Source organism: Tenebrio molitor, chromosome 6, assembly GCF_963966145.1.
Source record: "Tenebrio molitor chromosome 6, icTenMoli1.1, whole genome shotgun sequence".
NCBI lineage: Eukaryota > Metazoa > Arthropoda > Insecta > Coleoptera > Tenebrionidae > Tenebrio > Tenebrio molitor.
The window spans coordinates 15,587,831-15,605,507 of NC_091051.1; the positions used below are offsets into that span (position 1 = coordinate 15,587,831).

The 17,677-nt window shown below is 34.9% G+C and overlaps 1 protein-coding gene across 2 annotated transcripts in view; it reads right to left on the reverse strand.

Moving 5' to 3' along the window:
- The window catches only part of rk (rickets), a 162,118-nt gene extending 145,387 nt beyond the window's left edge, over window positions 1–16,731 (reverse strand). The window contains exon 1 of one of the 2 annotated variants that reach the window (XM_069052110.1): window positions 16,215–16,731. In XM_069052110.1, the coding sequence (XP_068908211.1) occupies window positions 16,215–16,420 (206 nt within the window). In that variant the 5' untranslated portion in view covers window positions 16,421–16,731. The remainder of the gene's footprint in view (window positions 1–16,214) is intronic. The other variant, XM_069052111.1, reaches the window with a different exon arrangement.
- Between the last annotated feature and the right edge of the window lie 946 nt (window positions 16,732–17,677).

Genomic DNA, 17,677 nt, shown 5'->3' on the forward strand with positions numbered 1-17,677 from the left:
GTCTTTTCAAGGGTTCGAACAATATTAATTTCTGATCAGCATCGATTGTGACCATCACAGACAGTTCGTCAACGAATGAAGTATTAAATTTCTTGTTAAACTTCATGTCGGGAGAAAGACGTCTACTTCCAGTGCAAAATTTAATCCCCATCCGCATCCCTTGAATTATTCATCTCTATTTGTTAACTCAGAATTAGAATGTTTTGTTGAGCAAGTTGCCCGCACAGTGCTCATAAGAAATGGGCCTAAAAGACGCACATTAAGAGTTTCTTACTTCACCTCGACTTAGTTACAAAGCTCGAAATCAAAATTTTTATTTCAATTCAAACGTGATTTATCTTGTGGCTTAGAGTAACATGCAGCGCTCTCAGTGGCTGTTTTTTAAACAACTGAGATATTAATCGAGACAGCGTAAGACGTTTCTTCGCCTTCACGTTCGCGGCTTGAGAGCTTCTTAATTGAGACATATCAAAGTACAAAAAGTATCAAATAAGAGATTTTTTTTTTGTTTTAATTTGAAATAATTATTTTGAAATAATCCCTGACTCGCAATTCAAATGTCATTTAGTGTGTGAGCTTGGCGCAACCTGCAGCGCTTTTGCGACCGTATTTCGAACAATTTGCGGTGTTGTCATTTCTGGTGACAGCTTTAAAGCCATATCTGTCGCTCTGCTACTACAGTATAATGAAACATATTTCCTGTCCACAGAAATTTTTCGAAAGTGAAACATTCCCGCCTTTGAGGTTGATGCAGTCGTTGATGTTCACATTTTCACTTTACAATTGTGCGATTCGAATGGACAGGTCGGGCCGTTTGTCAGATTAAAAGTTTAATAAAAACTTTTATCGAGCTCGTAGTTTTGCAGCTGTTGAGCGGTGTAAAAAAATGTGGTCGTTGGATGCTTCATCACGCTATAAATTACCAGATATCCATCTTCTGTTGTACGTAATAATCGCCAATAAAACTCGTAATAAGTGAATTCGCCGGCTTCAAAAGGAAAAATCAAAATGCAAACAGAGACGCTGAAAAGAATAACGCAAAAAGTGGTCTGGCCCGATTTGTAATAGACCGTAGTGGTTTCTATTTACTGCTGCAAGAGACTTCTTAAGTTGAGAGAGATTATTGACCACAATGGGGAGCTTCGGTATTGTAAACATTTCAATAGCGGTAATAGCAGTCGTCCCTGCTCGCTCTGCTGGTTCTTTCGATTTTTGCAATTTTATTTATATCGCGAATCTTCTGCCAGTTTATTCAGTGAAGACCGTCGGGCCCATTGTGCCCATGACAATGGCGATTCAACACCACCGCCTCTGAATGTTTTGTCAACGTCTAATTTCAGCCCGACACAGGATAATCCAGCCGTTTGCGGTTATTTGTCAATGAATTACGCTACGAGAGCCCCACGAACGTAGATCTGCTCCATTGATAAGATTTAGTGGCGTTCTTAGTGTAAGTGGGGCCCGTGTGGCGCTCATTGAGCCGTTCAAAAGGTCCAAGTTAATATTCCGACGAATTTCGGCTCAATTTGTACAGAATTATGTGTCGTCGCCGTTCGAGATAATGCGACTGGTTTTTGTGGCTAATTGAAAGCTCTGGACGCGCTTCGACCAACTGTTGCGTGAAAATTATTGAAAAGCTCGATGACTTTTTAACTTTTTTCCGGTGGCACTTTTATCGTTTTCATTATTAATGCAAACATCGTTTTCGATAAGCCGCTGTCACGATGATTAATTAATCGGCGAAATTCTGTTATTTGTATTGATTAAACGTCCCGACATGGACAGTTCGCAGTAATTAATGGTATTTTCGGTTCCATCTTTCTATACTTGGCCCGATTTTTATGGAAGGCTTAATGATCTTCGTAATTTGTTGAAAGTTGACTCGCATTACGGCGCATTTCTACACGACTTGTTTATCGATCGGATTTTTATTCGGGAAATTTAATCCATTTCAATCGGAAATTCAAAGTTCAGATAAACGAGCCAATGCTGGTCCCAACAAATAAAAGCTTATTTACATCGACGATTAAATATGAAAGTTTATGGTGTGTTGAAGCAGTGAATGAGTCTTTTTTAAATGGCTACTACGCGCCATTCAGTAACATTTTCACAATTTTTTATAAGTAGGTAGCGCATGACTGCGACCTCCGGGTCCATAAAATCATGAAAAATATTAGGCAATAAATTTTTAAATTTATTAGTTTTAATATCTCATTCAATTAAACTTTTTTGAGGCGATTCAATTAAAGAATAAAAATAGCTTTTAATAGAGTTTTGTGAACACGGTTTATGTTATTTAAAAAAATATTAAACTGAAAGCTAACACGCCAATAAATTTACTTTATTATGTACTAGAAACTATCTTCTCTGCATTCGAGTCCCAACAAATTAAAAGATAGGTATCTAACTACCTAACAACTAATTTAAAAAAGTAATTTGTAATGAATTTTCGGACGTCAATTTCGACAGAACGGTGCCTCATTATGCTCCACATAAATATTACGATGTGGAAGTTCATCTCGAAATTTAATTCTTCAACGAAATTGAAACATAATGAAATGCTTTATCTAAAGTTTGATACGTGTCAGGTTTGGCTAAAACAGTTTAATTAAAAAACGCAAACAGGTACATACTCGTAAAAAGATACTCATAGATGTCAAAATAACAAAATATGTACTATTTATTGTTAATGATCTAGAAAGAAAATAGATGAAACTAGTAATGAGAGACAAATTTGTAATCTTACTCTATATTAATGAAAATAAGGACATAAGGATGTCCAAATTGTAATATAATTTAGGAGATTATAAAATTTCAAACAAGTTGCACAGAAAAGAATGAAGTTAATGTCAAGGAAAAGGAACAAGAAAAAGTTACTGATACTTCAGTAGAAAAAAATTAATTGAATCGAAAAAGCATAAATGGAAAAATCTGAATTACAGTTACCTACTGCAAAAAAATAATAATTTATAACTGAAATAAATGACAATATTATAACAAATTACAATCGATCATTGATAAATGTAGGATTTGCGGAACTGAAGGGGAAACCATTGAACACATCATTTCTTCTTGCACCGTTTTGGCTCAAAGCGAATATAAAAAACGTCATGATATATTCGCAAAAATTATACACATGAATTTAGCAGTTAAATTCAATTTATTAAAGGATACACAACCACATTACATTTATAAACCAGAAAGTTGTTTAGAAAATGACAATTACAAATTATATTTTGATCGGACAGTTTTAACTGACATTCACATTCAGCATAACAGACCAGACATTATTATTTTAAATAAACAACAAAAGCAAGCATATCTTTTAGATATAGCTGTTCCAAATTCACACAATATAACACAGACATATAATACAAAAATTAATAAATATTTAGAACTCTCCGTTGCTATGAGAAATCTTTGGTGTTTAGAAAAAATTTCGATTTTACCATTTATAATTTCAGCAACAGGAATAGTACCCCAATCTCTTTTTAAAAATTTAAAAATTTTGGACTTAGAGAACACATTGGTGGTTGAAATTCAAAAAGGTATATTATTATACTCATGTCACATCGTGAGGAAATTCCTTAACATTGACACAGAACATAAAACACAAAAAAGTCAAAATGCGGAGGCGAGACGCCGGTAATTATGTTGATAAGCACTGCACTATTACTTGATAGTATTATCCGTAATAGTGTATGTACTCCGGCAAAATTGCCGTGCCGCCGGGTGGAGGTGGGATAGGAGTACAAATTTATGAGTAATAAAAATTTTGTTCTTGTTTTTGAAAAAAAAAAAATGACGCGGAAGACATCGGACGCCATGTAAAGAATTTTATTTATTCCAAAAATGTGGATTTTTTAAAAATAGATGTTTACATCTTAGTAAAACGTGTTTTGAAGAAAATTTGATGTTTTACTTAACTTTCGCTTTAGAAAAGTGGCATGTCACATAGTATAATAAAATTACGTTTAGTTCATTAACTAGTCTGGAAAAATGTCAAAATAGTTATTTGTGTATCAAGGGCCAAAAAGTGCATCTTTTTCTAGTCGAGGCGCAGCCGAGACTTGAAAACAGGCGAGGACAAAAGGCACTTTTTGACAGAGGTGCACACAACGTTTTTCGTGTTGGTTTAGGAAAAGATTTTGAAAAACATGAATTAACTGTAAATTTTATATTCAGGATTGTTTCCCATAGTATACCTGATTTTGAAAAAAATTCCAATAATGCTATTTTATTTATTTATTTTCACGGTTACTGATAAATGCATTCTAACATGTAGCATATCGTTCAATTCAGAAAAATAATCTTTTTCGAAATTGGAATAAAAAAATATCCCAAGCTATTTGAAAAAACAAAGTTGACTATCATATGACTTTGAATGATTTTTCGGAAAAAAAATTATATTGTACTTATAGTGTCTTTAAAGTGATTTATTTCAGTTTTCGCTTTATTTAAATCGAGTCATAAATAACGGAGATATAGCTTGCGGCGTTTTTTAGGACGCATCCTGTATACCGGGTGTCAGCACAAGAAATTTGAATGGGTTTATATCGGTTTTAGGATGGGGGCGAGCCCATGAGAGACATAATATCGAACAGTTCTACTGTCATTACTCATCAGTCGGCCCCCAACCGCCCCCAGTCACTTGTGTCGTTTAAATAAAAGTGAGAGTGGAGGACAACCCGGGGGCAGGACAGTGACGTAACCAACTATCATAACTAAAGTCCCCCTATGCGCTGACTAAGTTTCTAAAATTCCACATTAATCTCAAAGATATCGGGAATAAACCATTTCGAAATTTTGGCGCGTACTTATTTAAAAAAAATCACAGTTTCATAAATAATTCCTGTTGAAGTAAACCAACCGTTAAATTATTAAACACATTAATTATTATGACATATGGAGCAACCAGATGAAACCCTTTAACCGGTTAAATCAGTTAAACCATATAGTACTACATTTAAGAGAGCAAAGAGGTTAGTCGATTAATTTCTTTTTGCCAATTTGGTTTTTTAGCCGATTTAGCTAAACTAATTAACCAAGTTAACTTTAACTGGTTAAATAGTACAACTCTAGTAACTACTAAATGATAAATTTGGCGAATAAAATCTGTAATAGAAATATGGTTTTTGTAAACAGGTGCTTTATCCTATTGGGTAGGATAACATACAGCGTCTCAATTTTCCTCCCTTTTACTTAATACGCCCTTTATGTCATCAAGGAAACTTCATTGGAATTTCAAAAAGCTCTTATGATAATTTTGTCTCTTGCTGAAGTGGTTACAGCAAATTTTCGACCAAGTGATAAATTCGTGTCTCCATAAAATTTCCCTTATTTTCTGATTGCAAGAACCACAAGGTCTCTATTTTTTAAGCGTCCTCTAATATTTTTTACGCTATCACTCTCATACTATAATCATCTAAAAACAATAATAATACATTTTAAAATTTATTGTTATAATCTTGTCCACTCCTCGATACTGTCAATATTTTTTCCAATATAATTATACTAAATGCAAACTGACCGTTATGGGACACTTTATAATGTCAACAAGTTGGTTGCTTGGTTTTATGTTTTTGATTCGACAAATTTCAGAAATTTATTTGCTATATTTATGTCCACTACCGATTTCGTCACCTAAGGATTTAATTAACACAGGTATTTATTAATTTATTTATTTGTTTGTTATAACAAAAAAGAGGACGGCTATGAAAAACAAAATTTTTAAAAACGTGTGGCCTCACTTAATAATATGTCACATGTCAGTTGTGACATATGTTTGATATTTTTAGGTTAATTTTATCTTAAACAATGGTTCTCACTCGAGGACACAAATATTCACGACATAAATCCTATTTTCGAATTTAGAACGAAGCAAATGGTGATTATAGGTTTAACACAAAAACTTCATGGAGTTTTAGTAAAATTGGTATTTGAGTTTTCTAACCTCTCTTCATCATCGCTGTTAGTATGATTGAAACTGCGTCATATGTTTTCAGATGTTTTATTTTCAATGGCAACATATTATCTCATTTTTTATTGATTATTAATGATAATAAAAAATATCTTTCTATTCCTATTTCATCTGCTTTATCTGCTGAATACATATTCACTTTTACACATTACGTTAACAATATGTCGCTGTAACTATTATCAAGAATATTGAGAGTTAAAATCTAATCAATGTTTTTCGTTCATTATGTTTAAAGAATTAATTCTCTAAGTATAAATTTGGGTTCAGCTTCAAAGCATGGATTATCATTTGGAGTAAACATCAAAAAATGAACCATTTGCTTTCAAAATTTTCTCATCAAAGATTGTGTCTTGAATTTTTTCCCAAAAACGAAGATTTTTTTATAAAGATACCTACTTTCTTCTTAGTACGTCGCCTAGAAAAGTGTATTAAGACCTTATTTGATTAAAATAGGATTTTTAATTGGTTTATATAATAGATTTATGAAAAACAAACGTAATTGATCAGCTAATTGAAAGTACGTTCTGACGAAGCAATAACTGACAGGCCCACCCATTATTGACTTTTTTGTATTATTTATAATTAATTATTGATTAAATATTAATTAATTAAATTTAATAACCTACCTACTTCATGAATCTCGTAAATAAATTAATTAAAATCTTTGAAGAATTTCCAGTTGTTGCTATTTTTATGCAAAGCAGTTCGTCCAGATAAGAAAAATATCTTAAAACCTAACTTTACGAGTCAGATTCCTTGTTTATTGGTTTTTATTTATCTCGTTGTAAAAATTTAAGTGGAAATATTTTTGTGGTGGAAATCGCCGATAGCACATGTACCCCGCTGCGATTTTCCGTGTCACATAACTTATGCAAAATTATTCACCTCTAAAGCTCATTTTCCCCAGTGACCGTATTAGAATAATGAACGAACAATTCTGCATATCTGAACTAAATCACGATGAATAGTAGACAAATTGGCGGTGTAAATGCAACAACGCTGGTGTCCCGTCATTGTTTGTGCTTTGCGAAATAATCCCGTAAAGTTCATCAGTTTCCTAATATTTTTGTTTTGAAGAGAACCGTCCGAACTTTAATCGAGCACGAGAAAGTAAAAACTGTTATTACTTTCACTAAATTTAGTAGTTCAGCGATTGCCTCCGAACAATATCCCAGTCGAGTCCACCAGATCGACGAAATAAAAACGCGGTAATTTACATGATTAGGACGAGTGCCGGTTTCAGCATCTGGAGCCCTCTTGACATCCGGGCGAATTGAATAATCCGGCTTCGTTCAGCATTTGTGGCACATCTTGTGATCGGTGTGCGGGTCAGTATTGACATTAAACGACCCTTATTAAAACCTTCGATGTTTGATAGACTGACACGGCATGAATTATGGATACGGGGCCCAAGGCTCCACCTTCGGATCCTAGGCACCGCAGGATAAGTGGCAACAAAACCGCGACAAGGACGAGTTCAACGGGATATACCGTATGCTGAGCGAAACCTGGTCACAGTCGACACAACAAATACGCAATAAAAAGAAAATCATGAATAAACCTAATTAAATTAAACTTAAAAAAGACAGTTTAGTGACAGTAGAGAATGCAGTAAATTTATACACATTGGGAGCCTAAAGTAAGTAGTCAGAAAATAAAAAATAGAATTGAATAGTTATTTGTGTCAAAAAGTGCATCTGTTTCGTCCGAGTCTAAGTTTTCTGGGCGAGGCACAGCCGAGATTTTGAAACAGACGAGGCACAGCCGAGATTTGAAACAGGCGAGGACAAGAGGCACTTTTTCAGGATAATTATCAGTTTTGTCGGTTTCGTTGCTAACTTACTAAAGAGACCAACCAATGGCGCCACGGTTAGTGTTCGAAAAAGCACGTCCGAAAAAGAGTTACTTTTCGTCCGCTTGTGAGTACGTAAAATTACCGTTTTCATTAAGGGTGCCTAAAACAATATTTATAATCGTGACGCCAAAGAAAATAAAAACTTAAGTAAAACCTAAATTTTCCAAAGTGGGGTACCTTTCCGGTTTTAGTTAATCTTTTCTAAAATTACTCTACGGAACATCAGTGACGAATATGAAATAAAAAGAGGTTCGCCGCCAAATTGAATTAGTATTATTTAAAAAAACGTCTTGGGATCCCCTTTAAAACTTTCGGAGCTAGATTAAACACAATTTTTTGAAAAGGGGCGTCTATTATTAATTATTATACACAAATCAGCGTTTTATTCAGAATATTTACAACAGAGACGTAAATAAATTCACCAGGATAATACTGATATAATCGTTGATTTTTTAGTGCTTGCTAATTAGCAAATAAACATCTTGATTCCGCTTGAACACCTTGCAAAATTTCAAGGACCACAATTAGAATTAATTTGAGCCTCAACTTGCAGAGGGACGCATAAAGAATCACTCACTCCACCCTAGCAAGAGCAATATTCCTGATATTAATATCAGGATATTTTATAACAGCGAGCACGAGACCTGATGTAAACAGTGATGTAAAGATGGTAACAGCTGCAGCAACAGTACCACAAAAACATGACAATTTTTTCTCATAACTGGATTTTTTACGTGATTAAAAACATTTACTAGATAAATGGGACACAGTGAGACATGAGTAAGTGGAAAAGGTGTTGAACTGGTTCACAGCGCTTAGGCCAATTTTTTTTTTCATTTTTACTTCTATAACTCCCCTGTAACAACTTCTTTCTTGTACCTCAATAATACGGGGAATAAAAACTGTAAATGGAATGTGTGTTTTAATAGCAAGCAGAGGTTGGGAAATTTTTAGCATTGTTCGAACTGTTGTGGTGGCATCACATTTTTCAAAAGAAATTTGAAAAAAGTTTCAAAAAGACAGTGCTTGGTTAAACAGTGCAATAGGAAAAATGTCCCAGTTAGGGATCAGGCTCAAGATTTTATTAAGCAAGCTAAAGTTGACTCAAGTTGCAAAAAACCACTTTGCATTTGCAACACCACTTTTATGGCATTAGCCATTTGAAATTACTTTAAAATTGTACTTATATGGAAAGTATTCAACCCAAACTATGATTTTCTGGTCCCTTTGTGCCTTTATTTGATTCAAAAATATGAAAAAAATGCTGTTGCAAATGACAAGTGGTTTTTTGCAACTTGAGTCAAATATAGTAATGGTTGGTTTGAAGAATTCAAAAGAGGAAAAAAAGCATTTGTTTTCAACCGTCTCCCTAATAGAACTTTCTGTTTCACAAGATATCGCTGCCATGTCTTCTTTTGATAGGAAAATAACAAAGACTAGATAACTTAAAAGCATGAAGGCAACTGGTGGAAAGTACGAACATAACAAAACTACTGGAATAACTGGAATAGTTATTTACAGTAAGAGTGAGGAAGGTAAAGCCTTCGTTCACGCGAATTGCGTATTCGTCCACGAAGCGCGAAGCAATTCAAGTGAACGAAAGCGGCGTTACTCTTGAGTGCTGTATTTGGTTTTGTTCGATACCTTCTTTGAAAGTGAGTCTGTAACTTTGTATTCAAAATTTCTAACGTCTAAATGACCAACATTTGTATTGCCAACATATGAAAAATCGTCGCAACCTTTTATAGTCACTTGGTGTTTAGAAGTTTAAGTGTAATTGAAAAAAACTATCCCAAATTCCTTCAAGAAAATTGGATTTGAGCGGGAAACAAGTGCAAAAAAAGAAAATAATGAATAAAATGAACAATTAAAGAGAAGGAAACAATGATTTATCAACCGTCGATGATCAAAGGGATGAAGATATTGTGGAGATGAACAGAAATATCAAGTCACTTGTTACAAAAAGTTAAAAAGAAATTAATGTCTTGCAGGACCTCTTGGCGGTAACACAGATACTGATCAATTTAGTAGCTATCCAGCGAGAGATTAGTTGACATAAAAATCACTAAATTCTACGTAGAGAAATGTCCTCGAAATGCATGTCAAAAAAAAATCAGTAGTTGGTGACGATGAGGATGAAGAGAAGTTAAATACAAAAATGTTTTCTAGTAAAAATCGTTTTGTTTTTGAGATAAAATACAGCTTCCCCATTGTAGCTTGAGCTGTGAGAGCCGGATGCGCAGTGGTCTAACACTAATTTTGTCGCATTTCTTTGCTGCTTCCAGGACCTCTTTATCGGACCTCTTTATTCAACTTTGCGCATCCCTCACAGCTCAAGCTACAATGGGCAAGCTGTAAAGAAATAAAGCATTGAAATTTTTCTCGAAATTTTCAGTATCTTTTTTCTTTTTTCTCAATTACTTCAACTCAATAGCGTACTGGAAATTTCCAGCAAATTTTCAATCCTTTATATGTATCTCAAAAATAATAAGACTTTTGTTAGAAACATTTTTTCTATTTAACTTCTACTCATCGTCATCAAGTACCGATTTTTTTACATGCATTTCGAGGACAGCCTGTATAGTCGTTATATTCGTGCTGTCAGTGTCCTTTTTAATATGTTGCAGCAGAATGCACACACAAATTCATAACCAGTATTCAGAATTCAGAGTATAAGGAAATCCTAGTTAAAAAAATGTCAAACAAGAAATTCCTCGGAATCCGAATCAGACTACATATTTTTTTTAATTTTAATTTTGGTAAATTGCCAAATTAGGAAATTAAAAATTACTAAACTGAAACAGCAAGTGATGCCAACATACTGTCATATTGACAGCACGAATGTCATTGAAAACGAAACGACTATACAGGGTGTTAGGTAAATGTCCTGCCAAACTTTAACCGCGAGCTACTGGCTTCATGTAAAACTCGAAAAAAATATTTAAAAAATTCTATGTCAAAAAATAAATTGACATTTAATTTTTGAGATACAATTTTTTTTAACTGCTTTTAGTCTTCTACGTTGTCCCACAACCTCGTAGGTAAAATTTCGGCATATTTTAAAAATACACCCTGTATATCATATTTTATAAAACATACACCAATGCGGTTACCTTGTTTTAAAGCATATTTCCTAGAGGTTACTTCGCATTGGCGTACTTTGAAGGATTCCACCATCATGCAGGTTCGACTGTATAAGTAATAATTGTCAGTCTGTGTTGGAGGATGGTTTCAGCTTCACCTATTTTTTAAAATATGCAAAAAAAATGTTCCTGGTAAGAATACATGAAAATAAATGTCTCATAAACACTTTCTTGCCATACAACCTGTACAGTTTTGTTACCTGCCTTTGGTTAACCCTTTCTCACTAGCGAAATTTTTGGGGGGCACTGTACCTTGTCAGCTTTATGAAATCTCCTATACGTCGCGAAATCACATGCACCGCAATAAAATGAGATTGTCTGTTTTATAGCTAAGTTTTATTTACTGCATTACATTTGTTGTGCCCCCCAAGAACTAATACGGTCTTCTTATTGCATACTTTGGACAGAGACTAAGTAGCGACGACAAAAACCCGGACTGGTGGACTCGTCTGGTCTCCTTGTCGGACACACTCGATAATAAATCTACAAGTCGAATTATTTTCTATATTCCAAATCTAATAAAACATGCGCGATTTCGTGTTAAATCGTTCAATAAATTCCATATATGGGGAGTTATTCGGCATAATAAATTTTTTTTACGAGTGAAAAGTCAACGACGAATTATGGGTGTAGAACGGAGGGGATTTTTCAATGCGACTCAATAACAATTATGATTATAGAAACCAGGCGATTGCACAATAGTTGTTGCGTCCTTGCCGGATAAAAATCGACTCACTTGAAGAATCATAGATTCTTGCGACGTCGCTAACGAACCATCTTCAACTGAAACGAAATGTGGCCACGTGGGTGTTTGTTTATAAAGATTGCGCTATTAACAAGAGTCGAGTTGTTGCAACAAGATGCCTAAAATACTGCAAATTTCACCGATTATTTAATTCCAATTAACTATTAGACTAATGATCGACAGAAACGAACAGTCGAAGGTCTTTAATTTGTTTTTAACATAACAATTTCACGATGGTTTGATGAATGTCTTCGGCCGAGTATTAGTATGTTGACATTTGTTTAATTTCCAATTTAAAAATCCCACTTAAAAATTCAATCCTAATTAATTTTGATGAATAAATTATTTAAATCGCGAACGCAAGTCCCTATGTAGTCCACTTTTTTTTTAAAGCCGCTAGTTTGTTATTTATAAAAATATTCAACCAGCTTGGCGTATTTTACATCCAGTCTTTGTACACTGTCAAACACAATGCCAGAAGCCAATAATAAACACCAGAATAAGCAGACGCCACGTATTATTAGCAGAAAAATTTATAAGGACAAAATCTGTTGATTCGCTTGAAATCTGAAAGAACTCCACGTTATTTTACATTTTCCTTTAGGTAATTCAGATCTACTAATGACAAAGATAACTCAGTTCTTTTTTGTTCAACTTCCTTTGAACTCTTAGAACACACAACTACTAAAATACTCCCATTTATACTTTTTCAGAACTGCAAATTTATCTTGCCAGAACTTTCGTTCCAACGTACGTCATCTCCACTAGGTTTAATGAAACTAATGAGGTTAATTACGATGCACCAAAGCGGCATACCAGCTTTAATAATTCTACAATTCAGCAGTGATGAAATTGTTGCTACGGCTCGTCTGAATTTGGTACGAAGTATACACTATTAAGCTCAATTCGCAAATATTTTAATTTTTAATTCTATTCTCGAATGTGCTTTCGACCGCTCGTAATAAGGACAATTATTTGAAAAAATGCAGCGCCCCATTTTAAAACGAGGCGAGAACAAAACGATCCCTTAAAAACCCTTATCCTTAAACCGTCAGCAAGATAGAATCTCGAACGACCTGGAGCCGCGGTAGATTCATCTCGTCGAGAAAATTATGTAGAATATTAATATATTTTTGTCTCATTTTGTCCGCGATAGCCAATGAACTCGCGTTATTACAAACCTTCATCACGGACAAAATGGTGAAAGATGCAATTTCCTGCCGTTAATCCAATCCCATCTAACAAACTTAATCAGTTCGCATTTTTCAGGGTTTCCATGAATATAAATCTGCATCGGTCAAAGTGTCAACGTGAAAAGCTTAAAAAATAAATCGAAAAACATTTATTTAAATTGGTCACACCGATCAAAAACACCTCCACGAAATATTTTATTGGCGAGTAAAACACACAAGCTGATGGGCGCCCATTGGTCCTTTTTAATTAATTCTAAACCGAAAGAAAATAATTACGGGTTTGGTTTGCGTCGAGTGAATAGGTGGTCATTATCGGAAAAATACACATACAGCTAATTACATTTCGGTAAATCAATTAATTGCAGTCGTTTCGTTATATATTTATGTAGATTGGAGGTATTTCGGTCGTAGAGATATTTTAATGGGTTGTTGGAAGCGTGTTATGAAAATGATAATCGTCATTAAGACATTTTCGAAACAACATAATTACGTTGATACAGTCTAGACTCCCGAATGAGTTGTCTGAAAGCCGGGGGATGCGCGAACTTGCACACCACCGAGTCTTATCGATGGATTTATACTTCAACCTCCTGCTAATAAATTAATATTTATGAATCTCGCGGTTCTAGTAGCTGAAAATTGACTATTAAAGAACCCGGTTGAAATTAAGTTACCGATGTTTCCTAAAATTTATCAAGTCTGAACATTCTATTTCTAGATGCTAAACGAGTCTTCTAATTAACGTCCGCTCATCGATTTATGAATTTTATTTTAATAAAATAATCGACTTAATTATTCGCTCTCCCCACACGAATTACCAATTTTTTTCACAACACTTTAATTGCCCAATTAGCCGCCATTATATTAAACTAATTATTATCCAGTAGTTATTTGAAATCTTCTTAATTTCACCAGGATAACGCCTCTTTTTCTTATTTAATCTGCCGCCGACAGTCAGTTATGTCACCTAATGTTATTCATGGCATCGCTCTAGATTTATTACGATTAATGAAAAACATGGAAAAAGGCATCGGACAAGAATGAAGTCCGGTACATGCCACATATTTGAGCTTTTTCCGCACCGCTTCTACCACTTGTGCTATTAAGTAAGAATCTTGTAATAGCAAACGTTTAAAGGGACATTCACCATTATCTTGCCACCATAAAAGTAAAAATTACTAATCTAATAACGGAACGTAATTTACCGACTAGTCCTAGCAGCTCGATACATTTCATACTCCCATCTGGGCCAGGAATATCAGGATTTGAAGGATTCTGACAGATCTTTTAATCTTGACAGTCAAGATGTCACATTCAACTGACAGTGACACGTTGAACTAAATACTTCCCCCTAGTGTTTTTCGATTCTGACATGTACGTAGTTGGTAACAAACTGTCAATAGTGACAAGTGAACTGCTAAATAAATTATAACCTGTACAGTTTTAAAGCAATCATAACTAATAAATTGTTCTTCTCTACCAGATGAGTTAAGTTTTATGGTTAAGTTTGTAAGTTCTGGGTGAGCTTCATTCTTCGTGAGTGATTAAAACATTTATTTAATTACGTTAGGATTTACAACTATCTTTGAAACTCCAAACTATCGAGTGATTTATAGCAAAATGGAGAAATTTATGTGACAAGAGAATTTAAGAAAAGAGTGATATTGACTAAAAATATTGCTTATACCTGTACCTATAAATATTAGCCCTCCCATCATTAATTTATTAGTCGAAAATATAAATAATCAAGTCATTAACACCTTCCATGCTTATTCGCTAATAAATCAACTCAAATATAAAATTTCGTATTAATAAATAAATAAACCGACGTAGCAGAAATGTGAAAGAATTTTCTATTTTCGTCTGGTAGTTCTGGCTTGATAATTAAAACCAGCCATTTGTTGTGGGTGGGTTTCAAATCAGTTAAATAAAATAAAGTGTGTCATAAAATTAACAGTTATATTTTGTCAATAATTTATTTCAGTTATTACACGTCAGTAAATCAATATAAATTTTGAATTGCTGTTCTTCTTGGCTAATTAAACCATCTGCTCCAACATTAACTAGCAAAAACCATTTGCGCATTGACTGAATATTTATTTTTATTTAATTTAAATATTGACAAGCTTTACAAGTAGAGACGAAAACCGAAAACTTTTCTCTATTTTTTCTTCTACCTTGTTACTGAACTATTATGAACTATTTTAGTCCGAATGGGCGGAGTCAAGTTTAACTTAAACGACAACTTATCAATTATACACACTACTCCACGCTAACTTGATTTTTTTTGGCTACAAATAAACCCAAGGGGTCAATTATCTCAAATGAACACCTCCCATCGATCAGTGTTGAAAAATATATTCCGGTCAATGTTTTGCATACGATTTATTGCATTCAGTAGTCGAGTTTAACCTTCATGAGTCCGAATTCGTCTGCAATTAAGAATTTGAAAAGTTCAATAATCGTGATTAGGGGAATATGTATTCGCAATCGATAATTTAGAACGTGGAGGCAAATCTTCAAATATGGAGAAAGTGTTTCATTAAATAACCTTAGATTTTCTTGGAAAAATTTATGGTGAGCTTAATGATAGTGAAGAGTCGTAACTCCTGCGGTGTACACTTTTATGGTATAGCATAATTAGAATTAGGACCGCGAGGTTGTAAACCAATAACACAGATTTTTTGAATCAGGACGGAAATATTGTTGCAAATTTAGCAAGTCGAAATCGTACAAAAAAATAAATAAGTGGAAAAATTGTTTCCAGGCGGCCGGAAATGTAACGCTAAAAGCGATGAAATAAGTGCGATTGGCGAGTTATCTAATTTTAAACCGGGTTTAATAAAGTTAATAAAATCGTGATTGCTTGAAATTTTCGAAGTTCACTTTGTCAAAAATAAACCAATTTGAAAGTGGATTTTTACGAGGAGAGATTTATTATTTTTGCTCGTCAGAATTTAATGTAAACGTAAACAGAGGCGCTGGTCGCTCATTTAATTTGGGGAGACCGGAATCGGTGTCAATTAGAGGAGAAAATAGTGGAAAAGCCGCGCGTTTTCCCGTGAAAAATCCAGATCGTCAGTGATGTTGCAAGAAATATTGCAGCATGACTTAGTTTTATATAACACCGGCCAATGACAGCTTTTACTTCTCTATAAAATTGTTATTTCATTCACACTCCTTTATTACGCCTATTTTTGGCACTGGCGAATTAACGGCAACTGTCACAGTATACGGTCACAACCTAAGGGAAACCACGTCGGAGACGGTGCCGCAGGTCGGGTAGGTCGGTACTCACAGTTGCGTGATGGAGTAGGGTAGGTTGGGGGGCACCTCCGTGAACCCGGCCGTCCGGCAGACGAACTCCTGCAGGTCCGGGGTGCACTGGCAGCGATCCTCGAGGATGGCGCAGGGGGCCGACGTGGCGGAATCCGTCGGCGGCACGGAGGCCCCCGCGGCGACGTAAGCTACGGTGGCGATCACCAGCACGAGACTCGGAGGCATGGTGCGGTGGCGCGCGATCTGACGGCGGCGCTACGGCACCGGGCTCGCTCACACGACACTGCTTTCTCCGCACTGCTCGCAGGACTACTGAACTGGCCGAAACCGACGATGGAGCCGTCCGACCGGTTTCCTTGCTGCGAGCCTCTACCACGCGCCGCGCATTCACGCCGTCTCCAGGTGCGGGCTCCGAGACCGACTTCCTTCTGCCGGAAGGACAGCCCGGACTCGCCCAAGGGACGCCGGGTTGAGGCGTCGCGTCGCGATCCAAGCAGACGGGGAAAGGAAATTCATATGCGAACAAATTAATTGGGCGAGGTGCGAAAACGAGATTTTTTTCGAAAGGACTTTCACTTGGATTCCCTGTGTTGGACGGTGAGCACGAAGATCAAGTCGGAATTGATACAGGGTGAGTCAGCTGGTGAGGTGGTCTAATTCCGAAGACCGGTATCTAGGAAAAAAAATCCGACAAAAAGTCGTTTAAGAACAATTTTCTAACTACGACAAAAATTCAATTGGTGTCAGTTGCGTTATTAATCAATCACTAAGAAGTATGTTTTGACACATTTTTCAAACTGATAATCTGTCTGAGTTTTTATTTAAAAGTATTTATCGAAGATTCAAAAGAACCAATTTTTGGATTATCACGAGAAGAGGATTTTTATTTTAAAAAATTGTTATTTATTTAACGAGTTCGTGTGTAAATTGGGCTTTTTTTGCATGAGTGGGAATAGAACGTTTTTTTGTTCGACGAGACACTTTAAAAGCTCAAAATAAATAATATTGCATAATAAATATTTCCTAAAATTGTGACCTCTTCTTTAATTAAAAAGTTGTTGAACGTAAAAGTCTTTTGTGTTCTAGATTGTAAAAGACTTTTACATCCAGTGAACAAAAAACAGTCACTTTGACAACCTATTTAGGTCATGTAAATGTCAAAATTTTTTTCAGTTTTCGAAAAAAATAATATTGAAAACGGGACTACTTGGATAAAGCTTTACGACACATAAAATTAGGAGTTTTTTGTGAGAATTTTGGAATGAAAAAATGAAACGTAAAAGTGGAATCACAACTCTGTTATGTCCTTCTTTTTATGTAAAATAAACCATCTTACAGATGACGATGAATAAGTTTATTCTTTTTTCAAAATTAATTCATCTCACTACCATTCAAATGAATAAAATCAGAATTTAGAAAATATGTATTATGGCGACCAAAAATTTTAGCCGTCACTTTCTGTCATTTCGACAAAAAAAAAAT